The following is a 17,430-nucleotide window of genomic DNA, read 5'->3' on the forward strand; positions in this document are numbered from 1 at the left end:
ATAAAACAACCGTTCAGAATTTATCTTCCACTAAAGTACTGGTTGTTTTTTTGTAGCTAAACTTTGTAGCTTTGCACTGCCATTTTAGGAGTTGGAATAGATGGGCCCTAGCACAGCACCTGAGCCCTAGCTGTTTCTAGCTATACTCAGAACAGCCCAGATGGGATCTGGAGTGGCCCTCCTACTTGCTCCCTTCAGAGTTCATTGAAATCTACGATGAGTGTTCCCAAAATCTTTCCTTGTTAGTTTTGGATAGGGTGGTGAGGGATTAGAACAGCTGTTAGGCTGCATTCACACCTGAGCGTTTTGTCTCCTGAAGCGCGACGCCCCAAAACGCTAGAGGGGAAAAAATATATTATACTCTATGGAGATGGTTCACATCTCCACTACAAAACGCCTGAAGCCGAACGCCTGAAGCTCAAACAAGTTCTGGACCCTTTTTTGTCGCTCGAATTTGGGCGTTTGGTGACCCTAGACCTGTACAAAATCGCGGTAAAAAACGATGCGTTTTGTCGCGACAAATCGCGGTAAAAAACGCAGCAAAACGCTACACTCAGGTGTGAATGCAGCCTTAGCATTGAAAATGAAAGTAAAGAAAATATCAAATTGTGGGTTGACATCAGAACACTAATAGAGGGGAAATCTTCCAATGGGGACACTAGTTCTGGGGGCCTTGGTGACAGACCATGATTCCCTCACTTTGGAGGGATTTCATCTCACGTCCTGCTTAAGCTATAGGACAGGAAGTGAGGGGAAGTCTTATCAATGGGACATAGATGGCAAACAAAAAAACTGATGGGGGGTTATAACTATGGTTGCCCCCTTATTCCTTTAAACCCAAACACATAATAATTACACAGGTTCTAAGGCTAATTTAAAGCTGAGTTCCGGCCACAATTTCACTTTTTTAAATATAAATACCCCTGTAATACACAAGCTTAATGTATTCTAGTAAAGTTAGTCTGTAAACTAAGGTCCGTTTTGTTAGGTTGTTACAGCATTTAGACACTTTATAAAATAGAAATTGACTGGGGCCATCTTAAGTGTGGGCATCATGAAGCCAGACTGTATGACTTCCTGGATTTCAGCCTTGCAGATCTCGCACATGCTCAGTGCTGCACAAGCAGTGTAACAGGTTTCAGATCAGGTTTCAGCACCTGTACTGTCCAAGTCACATGATTCTTCGAGACTGGGGAGTGCACAGACTCCTGGAAAGTTACACCCACTACATTCCCAGGAGTCTGTGCGGTGTAGGTTAGGAAGCTTAAGCACCTAGGTGCAGGAAGTGGGAAGATTAACTATTCTGCCTAGCAACAACACTTTGAAGGCATCTAAAAAAAAAAAAAAAAAATTCTTAAAGGACTAATGACATTTTTTTAAAACTACTGATGTAATGTTATATTTATGGGTGGAACTCCACTTTAATGCAGATAAGGCACCAACTGAGTTTAGATAACACCTTAATTGGCCACAGAACCTGTGTAAATAATATGGATTTGGTTTTAAAGGGATGAGGTGGCAACTCTAGTTATAACCCTCCCTTGCTCTATCCATAGTGAATTGCCTTTAGTTAGACTTTAAAATAAATAAATCAAAGATGTGTACTTTGGGTGTTTTCTCATAGGGTACAATGATCATTAAAGCTAATAAAGTGAAAAAGCCATGAACCCCCGATTTGGGTCACTTTGAGTCAGACTAGCTTACCATAAATAAGCTTAAAGGGGTTGTAAAAAAACTTCTGAGTATACCGGCCCCCCTGTTATACTTACCTGAGCCCTCGAAAGTCCCGCGCTCGGCCCCAAAATCCTCTTCGCCACTCAGCCTGGCCGTTGATTAGCTAGAGTGGATGGATTGAAAGCAGCACAGCCATTGGCTGGCGCTGCTGTCAATCACATCCAATGACGTGGCGCTAGGGTGACCACATTTCCAAACTACCATTCAGGGACACCCTCCCTTCCCAAAAATTAGCTTGTGCTGCAACGAATCACAACACAGTGATTGGACACAAGAGGCGGGATTTATGATTTCTCCAATCACAAGCAGGGGGCAGGATTGTGCTCCTGCAGGCATTCCCGGGCAGGACAAGTACTGTCAGTGGGTAAATCCGTGATGTGGTGGCCTTTTTTGGGGGCATCAGATTGGCCCGGGGGGTGGCTGTGTCAGTTTCATTCCGGGACACTGTATTGTCCTGGAATGAATGTGCCCGGGACAGACCTGCAAAATGCGGGACTGTCCCGGGCAATCCATGACACGTGGTCACCCTACGTGGCGCGCCGAGAAGCTGGGCCGAGTGATACAGCGAACGGCTATGGCCGCTCGCTGTATCACGGGAGCGCGTCCACAAAGATTCCACACTATGCAAGGGAGCTTGCATGAATGTGTGGAGTTCTTCCGGGGAGGCCCAGAGACAGCCGCCGAGGAACCCCAGAAGACGTGGATCGGGCCAAAAGTTTTCCTTTACGAACCCTTTAAGGGAACCTTCACAGTACACTGAAGACTGACAAGAAATAAGAGCAGAAAAACATCTTTAAACCACCAACTGACCTCAGGCTTCGAGACCGTGGTCTCACCGCAGGGGACCTTCGACCCCCATCATCATCAGGGATGCTCTCAGTGCTGCCAAAATGTTTGGAGAGGAAATGAAGCTCATCCAGGGTGGGTTGGAAGGGAAGCTGGTGCAGACGTTCTTGAGATGATGAGGAGGACTTCAAAGAAGAAAGAAAGAAAAAAATAAGGAACCAAGAGAAACATTTAAAATCCAACTTCCTTACAAAATAATTGTGTGTTGATTGGATCCTTCTAATGCAATCTGTTGTCTATCGGTAAGTTTAGACTACCATTGCCTTTCCAAAAATAAAAGTAATTTGGCTGTCAAGAGGATTCTTTGACTTCAGAGTCTCTGATTGAGCACAAGCAGGCAGACTAGGAACCTTCAATGTTATTTCTTTCACAACAGATGTCCTTTAATAAAAATCCTTTTGGTTGGTTTCCATGCTCTGTCAACATATTTCTGTACATCTGGTTTCTGGTACTGCAACCAGGGCCGTTCGAAGACATTTGGGGGCCCCAAGCAAAAAAAAAAAAAAGTGACATTTCAAGTTGAGAAGCGGGGGGGGGGGGAGGGGTTGGCGTCTTACCTCTATCCTTCGCCTCACAAGCACACGCCGGCATATGTTGGTGTCCGCACAGGGGCCCCAGCAGGGAGGGCCCTTGCCGCATCGCTGCGTCCTCCTGCAGTCCAGTCGGCCGTGTACCATAACCGCGCGGTACAGGAGATTCAGTTTGCTGTTCCCGGGCCCAGACTGAAAGGAAGTAAACACTAAGTGTGTGTACTTCCTGTCAGTCCGGCCGTGAACAGGAACCTGATTCTCCTGTACCGGGGGGTTATGGTACACGGCCGACCGGACTGCAGGAGGATGTAGCGGTGCGGCAAGGGCCCTCCCTGCTGGGGCCCCTGGCCAGCTCGGGGGCCCCAGGCAAATGCTTGCTTTGCCTGTCGGGTTCCAACGGGCCTGACTGCAACTCATCTGTAGTGGTTGGAAACATGGGCTCGGTCAAATGGCAGGGTGAGTATTCAGTACCTACTGGCTGGCTCTACCTTTATGTCACCTATTGAAGTGGCCATGTAATGCACTGCTTAAGCCGTGCTTGTGTGCCAGGAACAAAAGTTGTGAAAGAGGTGTAAATGTGAGCATAAGGTTAGACTTTAGGTCCACTTTAAAAGGATTTATTACTCACTGACACAGTGGAGCTTGGGGTATTTGTTCCATATCCTGATGATGGAAGGGAGGCAAGGGACCAACGACGGCCATCTGTCCTGCTAAAAAAAAGTAAGAGCATTTACCCATGTATTACTGAGAGACAGCATACCTAGAGCATATTAGGAGACATGATGCCTGATTACACAAAAGGCATAAACAAAGCCAACAGAACGTAGAGATGAACACCGGGCAAACAGCTAAACACAGAGCTTAAATGCATATACTGTACATTAACTGTACCAAATGATTTATAATTCTGTTACGCAACTCTTCTGACACAGACATCCCTGCCAAAGAGCATAGTCAGACAGGTGACCTCAATGTTCTCCTTTGTCATTAAAGCTGAATTACAGGAATTCAGCCACTTTGTAAAAAGTGAAGGCAGACTATTAGCCAGATTCAGGTACCTGGGTGTAAACTTGCGGCGGCGTAGCTTAGCCTGTTTAGGCTACGCCGCCGTAAGTTAGCTAGGCAAGTAATGATTCTCAATGTACTTGCCTGCTAATATACGGCGGCGTAGCCTAAAGCGGGCGGGCGTAAGGGCGCCGAATTCAAATGTCTTGGAGGGGGGCGTGTTGTATGGTAATGAGGCTTGACCTCACGTTTTTAAAGTTTTTTTTTTAATGCGCATGAGCCGGGCGCCTACATTTCCCAGGGTGCATTGCGGCTAAGTACGCCGCACGGGCCTATTGATTTTGACGTGGACGTAAACGACGTAAATCCCGATTTGCGGACGACTTACGCAAACGACGTAAAAATTAGAATTTCGCGGCGGGAACGGCGGCCATACTTAACATTACTATTCCAACTAGGGCCTAGCTCTAACTTTACGAGGCCTATCTCTTACGTAAACGGCGTAAAAGTACTGTGTCGGCCGGCCGCACTTTCGTGAATCGGCGTATCTCCTAATTTGCATAATCTACGCCGACCGCAATGGAAGCGCCACCTAGTGGACATCCGAAAAATTGCAATCTAAGATAGGACTGCGCAAGCCGTTCTATCTTAGATATGTTTAAGCGTATCTCTGTTTGAGCATACGCTTAAACATAGATCGGTGTAGATTCTGAGTTAGGTCGACTTATCTACTGATAAGTCGGCCTAACTCTTACTGAATCTACCTATAAGAGTTAAGTCCAAGAATCTGCATGACATGACCTCACAGATGCACTTCTGGAGGAATGGTCAAACATTCCCATAGACACACTCCTAAACCTTATGGGCAGCCTTCCCAGAAGAGTTGAAGCTGTTATAGCTGCAAAGGGTGGGCCAACTCAATATTGAACCCTACTGGACTAAGACTGACTGGGATGACATTAAAGTTCATGTGCGTGTAAAGGCAAGCGTCAAAATACTTTTGACAATCTAGCGTAGGTAAAGATCATATGCTGAAGCCTCGTACACACGACCGAGGAACTCGACGGGCGAAACACATCGTTTTCCTCGTCGAGTTCCTTGTTAGGCTGTGGAGGAACTCGACAAGGCAAGTTTCTCCATTCCCGTCGAGGAAAAAGAAAACATGCTCTCTTTTTGGCTCGACGGGATCCTTCGACAGTTTCCTCGTCGAAAAATGTACACACGACCAGTTTCCTTGGCAAAAAAAAAATCCCAGCAAGTTTCTTGCTGGTTTTTGCCGAGAAACACATGTGGTCAGCCCTGAAAAAAAGTTCTTCCCATATTTGTTACCAACTGGATTGTAGACACAATTCTTTTCCTCTCTGATAAACATGGTAAGTGGAACTGGTAAAAGCTCCTCCTACTTCCCTTTAGCCTTGGCCACATGTTTGAAAGCCTAGGCACTTGGTCATGTGATCTTAAAGCGTAGAGCTGCCAGACCTGAACTCTGCTCGGACCCATCAGTAAAGGTAATATGCTCAGGCCTCCACTCAGAACTAAAAGGAGGTTGGAATTGCATTTTATCCGGGAAAGGTATTTCATTCAACCCATCCATTATGTTTTATGCATTCACAGCAAAGATCTAACAAAAAAAAAAGTAAAATTTAAAACAAATTTCCATTTGAGAGACAACCAGAGCAGTGAGCAAAGAAACCATGTGATAATAGATTGTAAGCAGTAACCAGCAGGGACTTGAGTTGAGTTGAGTTGAGAGGTATCTTAATATAGCGTGGTCTTACCCTGAAGGGTCCCGACGCGCATAGCAGAGTTCCTGGGAAAAGAGGACCCAGGAACCAAAAGCAGCACACAGCGGCAGAAAGGGTGGAAGAGAGAGACTTCCTACCCATTATTTATGTTCCATATTATTAATAATTTATAAATATTTATTGCTCACTCTAATATATATATATATATATATATATATATATATATATATATATATATATATATATATATATATATATATATATATATATATATATATTATTAATAATATTTAATATTTAAATATATTTAATGATAGAATATCAGTTTAGCAGATCCCCCATCTGCAATCCTTATTCTCTTAAAGATAGTTAAATACTGTATTATCCATCTGATTATGTGTAATCTCAAGTTTCTTAATTCAAGGCCAATCCTTGTAGGCCTAGCCATAGAGTGTCCTTGTGTCTTTATCAGTGACCTTAAAGTGAATAACTGTCCGGCTAATATACTATATGGAGTATTTATACCTAGCCACCGCTTCTCAAGGGAGACTAAATTCAGTTAATCTTTCCTTTAACTACCGGTAAGCTCCTTCTTGTCCCTTATTAGTTTAATTGTCCTTCTCTGCACTCTTTTCAGGTTCACAACATTATCTCTGTAAACCGGTACCTAAAACTGAACTGCAAACTCAAGAAGAGGTCTTCATAATCCTTAATTGGGGGAAAGATTATGGGTCAGATTCAGAGAGATCGGCGTATCTTTAGAGCGGCGTAGCGCATCTCATATGCGCTACGCCGACGTAACATAGAGAGGCTCATACTGTATTCACAAAGCACTTGCTCCCTTTCTTGCGCCGGCGTAACACAAAATGGCCGGTGTAAGCCCGCCTAATTCAAGGTAGCAAGGCAGTGGGCGTGTAGTATTATAATGAAGCGTGACCCCAAGTAAATGCATGGCCGAACGAACGGCACATGCGCGCGCATGCTAAGAATCTTGTCGCAAATAATCCCTAAGATACGACGGCTCAATGCGTACGACGTGAACGTAACTTACGCCCAGCCCCATTCACGTACGACTTACGTAAACGTCGTAAAATCCAACGGCAGTTCCGACGTCCATACCCTAAACGACTTAGACCAGCTTTTTGGTGGTTTAACTTTACGCCGGAAAAACGCCTTACGTAAACGACATAGATTACAGCGACGGGCGCAAGTACGTTCGTGAATCGGCGTATCTTGCTCATTTACAAATTTGACGCATAAATCAACGGAAGCGCCCCTAGCGGCCAGCGTAAATATGCACCCAAGATACGATGGCGTAGGAGACTTACGTCGGTCGTATCTTGGCAAAATTCAGGCATATCTCATTTAAAGAATCAGCGCATAGATACGACGGCGCTCATTTGGACTTACGATGGTGTATCAGTAGATACGTTGGCGTAAGTCTCTGTGAATCCGGGCCTATGTCTCCTTCTCTAGAGCCTATACCTTTTTTTAATACAAGAACGTATCTTGCTGCTTTAAAGCCTAATGCCCCGTACACACGATCGCAAATTCCGACAGCAAAAGTCAGATGTTAGCTCTTGAACGGAAATTCCGACCGATTGTAGGCTCCATCGGACTTTTGCTGTCGGAATTTTCGCCAACAAAAGATTGAGAGCTGGTTCTAAAATTTTCAGACGGAAAAAAATCGTATTACAATTCCGACGCGCAAAATTGCGAAGCATGCTCGGAAACAATTTGACGCATGCTCGGAAACATTGAACTTAATTTTCTCGACTCATTGTAGTGTTGTATGTCACCGCGTTCTTGACGGTCGAAAGTTCAGAGAGTGTGATCGTGTATATGCAAGCCAAGCTTGAGCGAAATTCTGTCGGAAAAACCATCCAAGGTTTTTCGACCGTCCAAAACGCGGTGACGTAAAAGACTACAACGAGCCGAGAAAAATTTCCACACAGACGATCGGAATTTCCAATAGGAATTTTTTCCATCGGAAAAAATAAAACATGTTCTTTTTTTAAACTCCGACAAAAAAAGTCAGATGGGGCCCACACACGGTGGGAATATCCAATGAAAAAATTCCGTCTGACTTTTTCCATCAGAAATTCCGATCGTGTGTACAGGACATTAGACAGCTGTCACCATCAGAAGATTTGCTCTCTACGCTTGTTCTGGCTTTTCTCTCACTTGAAGCCCCAAACTTCAATGGTCACCATATTTAACAGGGACACAAGGCAGTAATGAAAACCTGACAAGAGTTCTCACAAAAATTGGCCTTTGCATACGCTTTAAAGAATGTTTAGTAACATGTTGTTCATTTTGAATATTTGTAAACCTAACTTCACTTTTTCAGTTTTTGCTTTATTCAAAAAAAAGTCTTTGAGTTTTATTTTAGTTACTCTTTTCTAATTGTTTATGGCCTTTTAACACTAGTCGAAAGCCAAATAGGTTTTGTTTTTAGCCTTTGCAATGTATTGCCCAGGGGAACAAATGTTGCAATGTGTTGACATGGAATCAGTTTTAAACACTACCAGAGGATCAATTTTAAACACAACTATTTTTGTTCTGTGCTTTTTAAATGAGTGTTGTTGTCTTTCTGTTATATGTTAGTTGTTTACAGCTTAGAGCGAATTAAATGTTATGGTTGGTGCTACCTAGACTTTGCCTCATATTAGTGATGGCGAACCTTGGCATCCCAAATGTTTTGGAACTACATTTCCCACAATGCTCATGCACTCTGCGCTGTAGTTCTGTAGTTGAGCATCATGGGAAATGTACCGTATTTATCGGCGTATACCGCGCACTTTTTTGCCCTGAAAATCAGGGCAAAATCGTGGGTGCGCGGTATACGCCGAAACCTGCTTTCCCGCCCGGGGTTTTGAATACTGCGCAGACATATACCGAGCGCAGTACACTCGGGTATAGTCGGGCAGTCTCGGCTCCTTCCGCGCTCACGTCCTGGACGCACAGGACGTCAGCGCGAGAGTTGCCGAGCATTGCCGACAATACACGAGTGTACTGCGCTCTGTATATGTCGGCGCAGTATTCAAACTCGGCGCCGGAAACGAGCGGGGAGGACGCGAGGACGCCCCAGAAGGATGCCGGACCCGACGAAGAGGACACCCGAAGCCGCAGAAGGACGCCGGACCCGACGAAGAGGACACCCGAAGCCGCAGAAGGACGCCGGACCCGACGAAGAGGACACCCGAAGCCGCAGAAGGACGCCGAACCCGACGAAGAGGACACCCGAAGCCGCAGAAGGACGCCCGACCCGACGAAGAGGACACCCGAAGCCGCAGAAGGATGCCGGACCCGACGAGGCCGCCGATGGACGCCGCACAAGACACCAAAACTGTAAGTACAAAAAAACTTTTTTTCCACAGGATTCGGGGCAACTTTAGGGGTGCGCGGTATACGCAGGAGCGCATTATACCGCGATAAATACGGTAGTTTCAAAACATCTGGGTAGCCAAGGTTCGCCATTACTGCCTTATATGAACATCTGTATTAAGCTCTGCAATGTTTGACATTAACATTTCAAGAAGAGCATCATTTCTAGCTGAAACTTTTCACAACAATCCCATAAAATTGGCAAAGGAAAAGATACATAAGTCCACGTCATGAAGCAGACCCATGTGCATGGCGTGAGATGAATGGCAGCCTCCAGCCAAGCTACACCCCCAATGTGTTTTCTCCGCCCCTTTGAGCTTAAACATGGGGATTACGGGTTCCCCATGATTAAGCTCCAAGGTTCCGAGCGAAACGCGTTGAGGGTGTGGCCTGGCTGAGGCTGCCGTTCATCTCACTTCATGCACATGGATCTGCTTCATGATGTGAGGTTTATGGAACTTTTCCTTTGACATTGCTGCAGTTTAGAGCTAGGACGAGCTCCCTGCCTGCACTCACAGCATTCTAGTTGGATTTCACCTCTCTACCTCAAGCGTGTCAAAATCCTACGGGGTAAAATGACCGCACCAGCCAAGCAGTCACTGGCTGGAAAAAGCGCCTAGATGCGATTCAGTTCGCATGTGTAGCGCTATACAAGTCATTCATTCATACCTGAGAGGCACCTAAATTTTGTCTTTTTGGGTCACAATCCCATAAAATTGCCTTATCATATGTTTTTACATTTCCCTTTTATTGTTCCAGTAGTACCCTTGTAATAGTCAGTTTGAGGGTAGTAAAGTAGAATTCCAGGCTAAACTTAAAGGGGTTGTAAACCCTTGTGTTTTTTCACATTAATGCATCCTCCCCGTTTTACTTACCTGAGCCCTGGAATTTCCCACGGCAGAGACGCGTTCTTCCTCTGCCAGGGGTTCTCAGCTCTTGATTGGATAGATTGATAGCAGTGTAGCCATTGTCTCCCACTGCTGTCAATCAAATCCAATGACGTGGGCGCGGGGCCGAATCCTACATTCGGAGTCTATGGAAGGTAGCCCCCGGGAAATCGCTTCTCCTAGGGAGTTATACAATGTGGGGAGGAGCCGGGAGAGCCGCAGAGGGACCCCCATAAGTCGAGGATCGGGGCCACTCTGTGCAAAACAAACTGCACAGTGGAAGTAAGTATGATATGTTAGCCTATGGGTGAGGACACCGCTCCCAGAGTTCCCAGTGTCCTCTTCTGCAGCTTCCACTGTCACAGGGGAGATCACATGACTGGACTAGAGCAGGCTGAAAATTGGCATATATATCTTTTTTTACACACATTAGTAAGCATAGGTGTTAGAAAGGGGGGAAGAGCATTATTAAGACTAGTTAGGTTCAGCCTGGAATTAGGAGTAAGGAGCTTGCTATTACTTGGGGACAGAGGTGTATTTAGGTTTTGTGCTGCCCTAGGCCTGACTAAACTCATGCGCCCCCTAATTTAAATATGATCCACCCCTTCCTGTTTAAGACACGCCCTATAACCTGTAAACCACACCCCTTCCACTTTAGGCTCCACCTTTTCCTGTTAGAGCTCCACCTCTTCCTCTCTGTACATTAGCACACTAACGCACCATTCACTCCATACTTACATCAATCAATCCAGTTGGCTCCTGTCTAAATTGTTGCCCTTACCATGTGTATATATGAATGCGAGTTAGGGACTTTAGATTGTAAGCTCCTTGAGGGCAGGGACTGATGTGACCTCTGTACCCTCCCCGCACCTCTGTACCCTCCTCATACCTCTGTTCCCTCTCCCTGCACCCCGGTCTGATTGGCCAGACCGGGTGCATGTCATACCAGAGGCGGAGCCCTTCTCTGGTATGACATGCACCCGGTCTGGCCAATCACCGGCCGTTTAATGTGGGCGTCACTGCGTCAGTCCCTCCCTCCCCCTGGCCAAGTACTACGCTACAGGCCGCCGCGCCAAGGCTAAATTTATGAGGGAGCTGGAAGGCGGCTGCGGGAGCCAATTAAATAAAAGGACAAATCGGGGGTCTTTTTTTTTTCGTGCAGGGGCGGTTTTGGTGCCTGGCCGTGCCGCCCCCCGCCAAGTGCTGCCCTAGGCCTAGGCCTTGTCAGCCTAGGCCAAGATACATCCCTGCTTGGGGATCTGTAACATACATCAATAACTGAAGCTATGCTCCAGGTTGGGCGGTCCCCCCCACTGAAGCACCACACACAAGCACATACACACGTAAGTTTTTATAATTTTTTTGCATACACACCTTTTTTCCCGTTGTCTTCTGACTGGTCACATGACATCTCAAGGCCTCTTCCCCCTGTGGTGGCATCTGCCAACCCTCTATTCTGCATATTCTGCAGAGAACTGCACTGTTCTCTGCAGCATGCTGCTTTGATGACTGGCCAACATGATTAAAGTGGAGGTTCACCCTAAAACAATTATACACCATTACATCCAGCATACTTCCGACATGTACAGTATGCTTTTTTTTTCGCTGTACATACCGTCTTATAGTTCTTTTTCACCCGGCTTCCGGGTTCTCACTACCGCCGGGAGTAGGCGTTCCTATGAAGAGGCGTAGATGATTGACGTGCGGATAAGGCGCGTCACACGTTCCGAAAATATCCGAACTGGGACTCGGCTCTATACGGCGCCTGCGCAGTCAGCTCTACACGGCTCCTAGTCTGTGCGCAGGTGCCGTATAGCGCTGCATATAGAGCCGAGTCCCAGTTCGGAAATTTTTGGAACACGTGACGCGCCTTATTCGCACGTCAATCATCTACGCCTCTTCATAGGAACGCCTCTTCCCCGCGGGAGTAAGAACTCGGGTGAAAAAGAACTATAAGACGGTATGTACAGCGAAAAAAAAAAAATACCAGCATACTGTACATGTCAGAAGTATGCTGGATGTAATGGTATATAGATGTTTTTTAGGGTGAACCTCCGCTTTAAGCACCACCAGGAGATGGCCTGGACCCATAGGAAGAGCATTGTATGATGCTAGGTATCATTCCATCCAGAGCAGAGGGGACAGCACCCAAGAGAAGGTGAGTGTTTCAGCAAAAGTAGTATTTCTGTATTCTACCAAATGCAGACTTTTCGTAAAAAAAAAAAAAAAAAAAACTATTACACTCTGCATCAACAAAATAATTTTTTTATTTACTTTTATATCACCTTTTCTGTTAACCTTGTCCCTCCAAAAATGAGCATAGCCAGGAAAATTAGCAGCCCATTCACATAAAGAATCAAGCCACAATTCTGCAATACCAATTAAATCATACCATTCTTCATGCACTTCTGGCACTCTTCTAGCAATCATCAAGTGACCAGATGCCAAAGCACTCAGGGCCGGCCTTTGGGGTGTGCGAGCTGTGCGTCCGCACAGGGCGACATGGGCAACAGGGGCGCCGTGCGGCCACCCAGAGGCGTACTAAGGGAGGTGAGCCGCCCCCGGGTACCACACAATGGGGGGGGTGTCAGACCGGCACCCCCCTGCGCGATTGTATTACACCCGCGGTGGCATTTTTTTCCTCTTTGTGTATGTTGAGGTGACCAGGGGGCGAGGGGTGAAGATGGGGGGGTGCCACAGGATTAGCTCGCACAGGGCGCCTGAACACCTAAGGCCGGTCCTGGAGGCACTCGTCATACTATGTCATCTTAGGGGGCAGAATCTGTGTTTGGATAGAGCTGCTGACTGGTTATCAATCTCTAAGCTTCTTTGGCTAAGATCACATGACCAATGTATTAACAGTAATACCTATCACTGGCACCAGATGGAAACCAAAGAAGAAATCTCCTCCCATAGTTGAGTAATAAAAGTATATGTAGACCTTAACAATGAGCTTCTTTTATTTTCTCCATTTTTGTCCATTAAGTATACCCTTGGAAGCATTTTGTTGTATCTGCTAAATGAGTCCAAAAAATACCTGCCAACCATCTATTGCTGTCCTGTGTACTCTGTAGTGTTATCTTATACAATATTATCCAGTCATGCTCATTTTTTTATACTACAGAACACCACTCTATATTAAGAAGATGAGGAGAGGGGAGTTGTTCTATAGTCCTTACACATTTTCAATCATATTGATTTACTAAAACTGGAGAGTGCAAAATCTGGTCCCGCTGTGAATGGGAGACAATTAGCTTTCAACTTAGGGTTGGCATGACTAGGCAGCCAGTTACTGCACTATAGGGTTAAAATTAGGGGGAGTGAAAATGACAAGCTAGGGGGGTGGCCAGTGTTAAAGCGGAGTTCCACCCAAAAGTGCAACTTCCGCTTAATCCACTCCTCGCCCTCTTACATGCCACATTTGGCATGTATTTTTTGGGGGGGGGGGAGTGGGGGCTTCAGGAGGAGTTCCTGTCCCACTTCCTCCTTCCGCCGAGGGGCTGCTAAGGCGAATAGTCAGATCGCCTTTTGGCAGCCCCTCCCTGTAGGCGATCGCCTGGGACACGTGACAGGTCCCAGGTGATCGCCTGTCCAATCAGATGGCGCAGCGCTGCTCGCGCATGCGCAGTGCCGCTCGCGCATGCGCAGTGGGTGCCCGGCCGTGAAGCCAAAAGCTGCCACGGCCGGGTGCCCACAATTAGAATGAATGGGTGTATGGAGGGTTTACATCCACTTTAAGCTTTGACAATAAAACCTGGAAGCGGATTGGTTTCTATGCAGAGCTGCACTAGATTTTGCACTCTTCAGTCTTAGTAAATCAACCCCATGGTGACAATGCTGCTCCTCCATAGATACAGAATAGTGACTGAATTTTGTCACCGTAGGACAAAAAGGGCGTTACTGGAAGAATCACCAGGTGAAAAACAAAGAATAAATCCAGAAAGATGAAAAGTAACACAGATACCACCTATGGACTGGTATACTGATACGCTGACATACTGTATATTACATTTGATAATAGAGACAGAAAATCAACCAAAAATGCAGAAAAAATGCACAATACAAATGTTATAAATTGAGTTGCAGTTCAGTGAGTAAAATAAGTATTTGATCCCCTACCAACCAACAATAATTCTGGTTCCCACAGCCTGGATACAGTATGTGCTCACGTGGTACATAGATTAGTCCTGTAAGGTGCTGCTAATGATAACTCGTTATGTTTATAAAAGACGCCTGTCCACAGAATCTTTCTTCCATTCAAACTTCAACATCATGGGCAAGACCAAAGAGCTGTCCAAGGGCGTCAGGGATAAGACTGCAGACCTGCACAAGGCTGGAATGGGCTTCAAGACCATCAGCAAGAAGCTTGGTGAGAAGACAACTGTTTGAGTGATTATTTGCAATTGGAAGAAATACAAAATAACCATCATTGGTCATCTGTCTGGAGCTCCATGGAATATTTCGCCTTATGGGGTGAGGAGGATCATGGGAAAAGTGAGGGATCAGCCCAGAATTTCACAGGAGGAGATTGTGAATGATCTCACCAGACAAACCATTGGTAACACAATGCGCCAATCCCCCTCCTCAACAAGGCACATGTACAGCCTGTCTGAAGTTTTCCAATGAACATATAAATGATTCAGAGAAGAATTGGGAGAAAGTGCTGTGGTCAGATGAGACCAAAATTTAGCTCTTTGGCATTAACTCAATTTGCCATGTTTGGAGGAAGAAAATTGCTGACTATGACCCTAAGGACACCATCCCTACAGTCAAGCACAGAGGTGGAAACAAAATGCTCTGGAGCTGTTTCTCTGCTAAAGGTGCAAGACGACTTTGCCGCATTGAGGGGCCAATGGATGGGGGCATGTTTTGTAAAATCTTGGAATGAGAACTGTTAGGGTCACCACCGTTTACGACCTTACATCACATCCAAGACAGCTTATCGACACTCCAACCAACAGGACCCGATCCACATCAATTCCCCAGAATAAGACGAGACACGCAGCTCTGTACTGTACTTGTTCCAAAATGAAGACAACTTTTAATGGTAACTTTCAGTCTAATATACAGTACAAGGCATGAAAGGAACAATCAACTCCCCACCCACACATCACACCGTGGGGGGCTTCAATCACATTCTTTGAGCCAATTACTAAACATTCTAGACATGTCGGCGCCGGCCTATAATTATCATGATCCAATCACTGCACATTCCTTCATTAACAGAACTCAAACAAAACACCATCACACAATGATCTCTTCTTAATCCACATCCCTAGACAGACGTTCTGTCTCCGACAGACAGGTAGTCACACCTGGGCATTAATAGGCTTAACGCAGTGTTATCACCCAATGCAAGGTCTTCCAGGAGCCTGACTCAATTAGCATGTCACTAGCCAGGGCTAATCATAGAAATGAGTCACTATTGACTGGTTGGGTCACAATTAACCAACATCTTGCAGTATCTCAAAATCCTGCAATATGAACTATCAGTGATGTCCCCTGTCCTGTAATTTAGGACATAATTTCTCAGTCACCCTATGGACTTATTGGACATAAGGTGACCCTAAACATAAGACTCCTTGGTGACGCCGGTACAGGAGTACCCCTCATCCTTGCAAAGTCTCTGTTTGTCCCGGGTCATTCCGTCACAAGAACCTTCTTCCCTCAGCCAGAACACTAAAGATGGGTCTTCCAGCATGACAATGACCCAAAACATATCGCCAAGGCAACAAAGGAGTGGCTCAAGAAGAAGCACATTAAGGTCATGGAGTGGCCTAGCCAGTCTCCAGACCTTAATCCTATGGAAAATTTATGGAGGGAGCTGAAACTGAGTTGCCAAGCGACAGCCAAGAAACCTTAAGAATTTAGAGAAGATCTGAAAAGCAAAGTGGACCAAAATCCCTCCTGAGATGTGTGTAAACCCAGTAACCAAGTACAAGAAACATCTTACCTCTGTGCTTGCCATCAAGGGTTTCTCCACCAAGTACTAAGTCATGTTTTTGGGAATCAAATACTTATTTTACTCACTGAACTGCAACTCAATCTATAACATTTGTATTGTGTGTTTTTTTCTGGATTTTTGGTTGATATTCTGCCTCTCTCATTTAAAATACACCTATGATAAAAAATTATAGACCCTTCATTTTTTGTAAGTAAAATTTACAAAATCTGCAGGGGATCAAATGATTATTTTCCCCACTGTATATATAATACACGCATTTGTTGTGAATATTTATTCAGTATCCACATGGAGTTCATGGACTGGCTGTCCTTGGGTTCTTAGCTTGCTTGGTACATTAGTGTTTTTTCTTGCTTTTCTAAGCCAGCTGCAAAAAGGTAGATGTGAATGTTATGTTACCTGCGTGATGATGCAAAGGAGAAATGAGCAGCGGCACTCGGAGAGAAATTTCGAGGGCTGTCCATAGGGCTTCCCCCTAAATGTAAAAAAAAAGGCAAAGAGGGTTAAAGTAAATAAATGAAGGCCTCATGCACACAGGCTTATGAATATAAGCAAAATTTTTCTGTCAGAAAAAAAAACGCCTCAAACGCTACAATATGTATTGTGTTTGAGCGTAAAGGCATTCTACTGCCCAGAGTGTTCATTTATCCTGGCCATTGGAATACATTTACACGCATACGCACATGTTTTTGAGCATTTAGGGCCAGATTCTCAAAAGAGTTACGCCGGTGTATCTACTGATACACCGGCGTAATTCGAAATTCCCGCCGGCGTATCATTGTTTTTTATTCGCAAACCAAGATACGCGGGAATTAGGCTAGGATCCGACCGGTGTAAGTCACTTACACCGTCGGATCCTAAATGCAATACAACGCTGACCGCTAGGTGGCGTTTACGTTCAGGTCTCATTTGACTATGCAAATGAGCCTGATAGGCCGATTCCCGAACAAATTTGCGTCGCGTACTCGTCGTTTATGTCGTTTCCGCAAGCGTAAGGTTACCCCTGCTATATGAGGGGTAACCTTACGCCAGTCCGCCGTATGCCATGTTAAGTATGGCGTCGGGTACGCGTCGTATTTTTCCGTCGGTTACGTCGTTTTCCTAAGTCGTCCTTGAATAGGACTTTACGTCAATGACGCTCACGTCGGCGTCATTGACGTTTTCCGTCATGAGCTATTTTTCAGCCCGGCGCATGCGCAGTTCAATCGGTGCGGGGGCGCGCTTAATTTGAATACAAGCCGCCCCTTTTGAAATACGCGGCCATACGCCGGGCCATTTACACTACGCCGCCGCAAATTACGGAGCAAGTGCTTGGAGAATAGGGCACTTGCTCC

The 17,430-nt window shown here is 45.6% G+C and overlaps 1 protein-coding gene across 5 annotated transcripts in view; it reads right to left on the reverse strand.

The window, feature by feature from the left end:
- Positions 1 to 17,430, reverse strand: part of MAST1 (microtubule associated serine/threonine kinase 1) — a 165,208-nt gene that overhangs the window by 72,288 nt on the left and 75,490 nt on the right. For 4 of the 5 annotated variants that reach the window (XM_040346544.1, XM_040346541.1, XM_040346543.1 and 1 more), the window contains 3 exons: positions 16,496 to 16,571; positions 3,739 to 3,820; positions 2,545 to 2,705 (listed from right to left, as the gene is read on the reverse strand). In XM_040346544.1, the coding sequence (XP_040202478.1) occupies positions 2,545 to 2,705; positions 3,739 to 3,820; positions 16,496 to 16,571 (319 nt within the window). The remainder of the gene's footprint in view (positions 1 to 2,544; positions 2,706 to 3,738; positions 3,821 to 16,495; positions 16,572 to 17,430) is intronic. The other variant, XM_040346542.1, reaches the window with a different exon arrangement.

Source organism: Rana temporaria, chromosome 3 (assembly GCF_905171775.1).
Source record: "Rana temporaria chromosome 3, aRanTem1.1, whole genome shotgun sequence".
Classification (NCBI taxonomy): domain Eukaryota; kingdom Metazoa; phylum Chordata; class Amphibia; order Anura; family Ranidae; genus Rana; species Rana temporaria.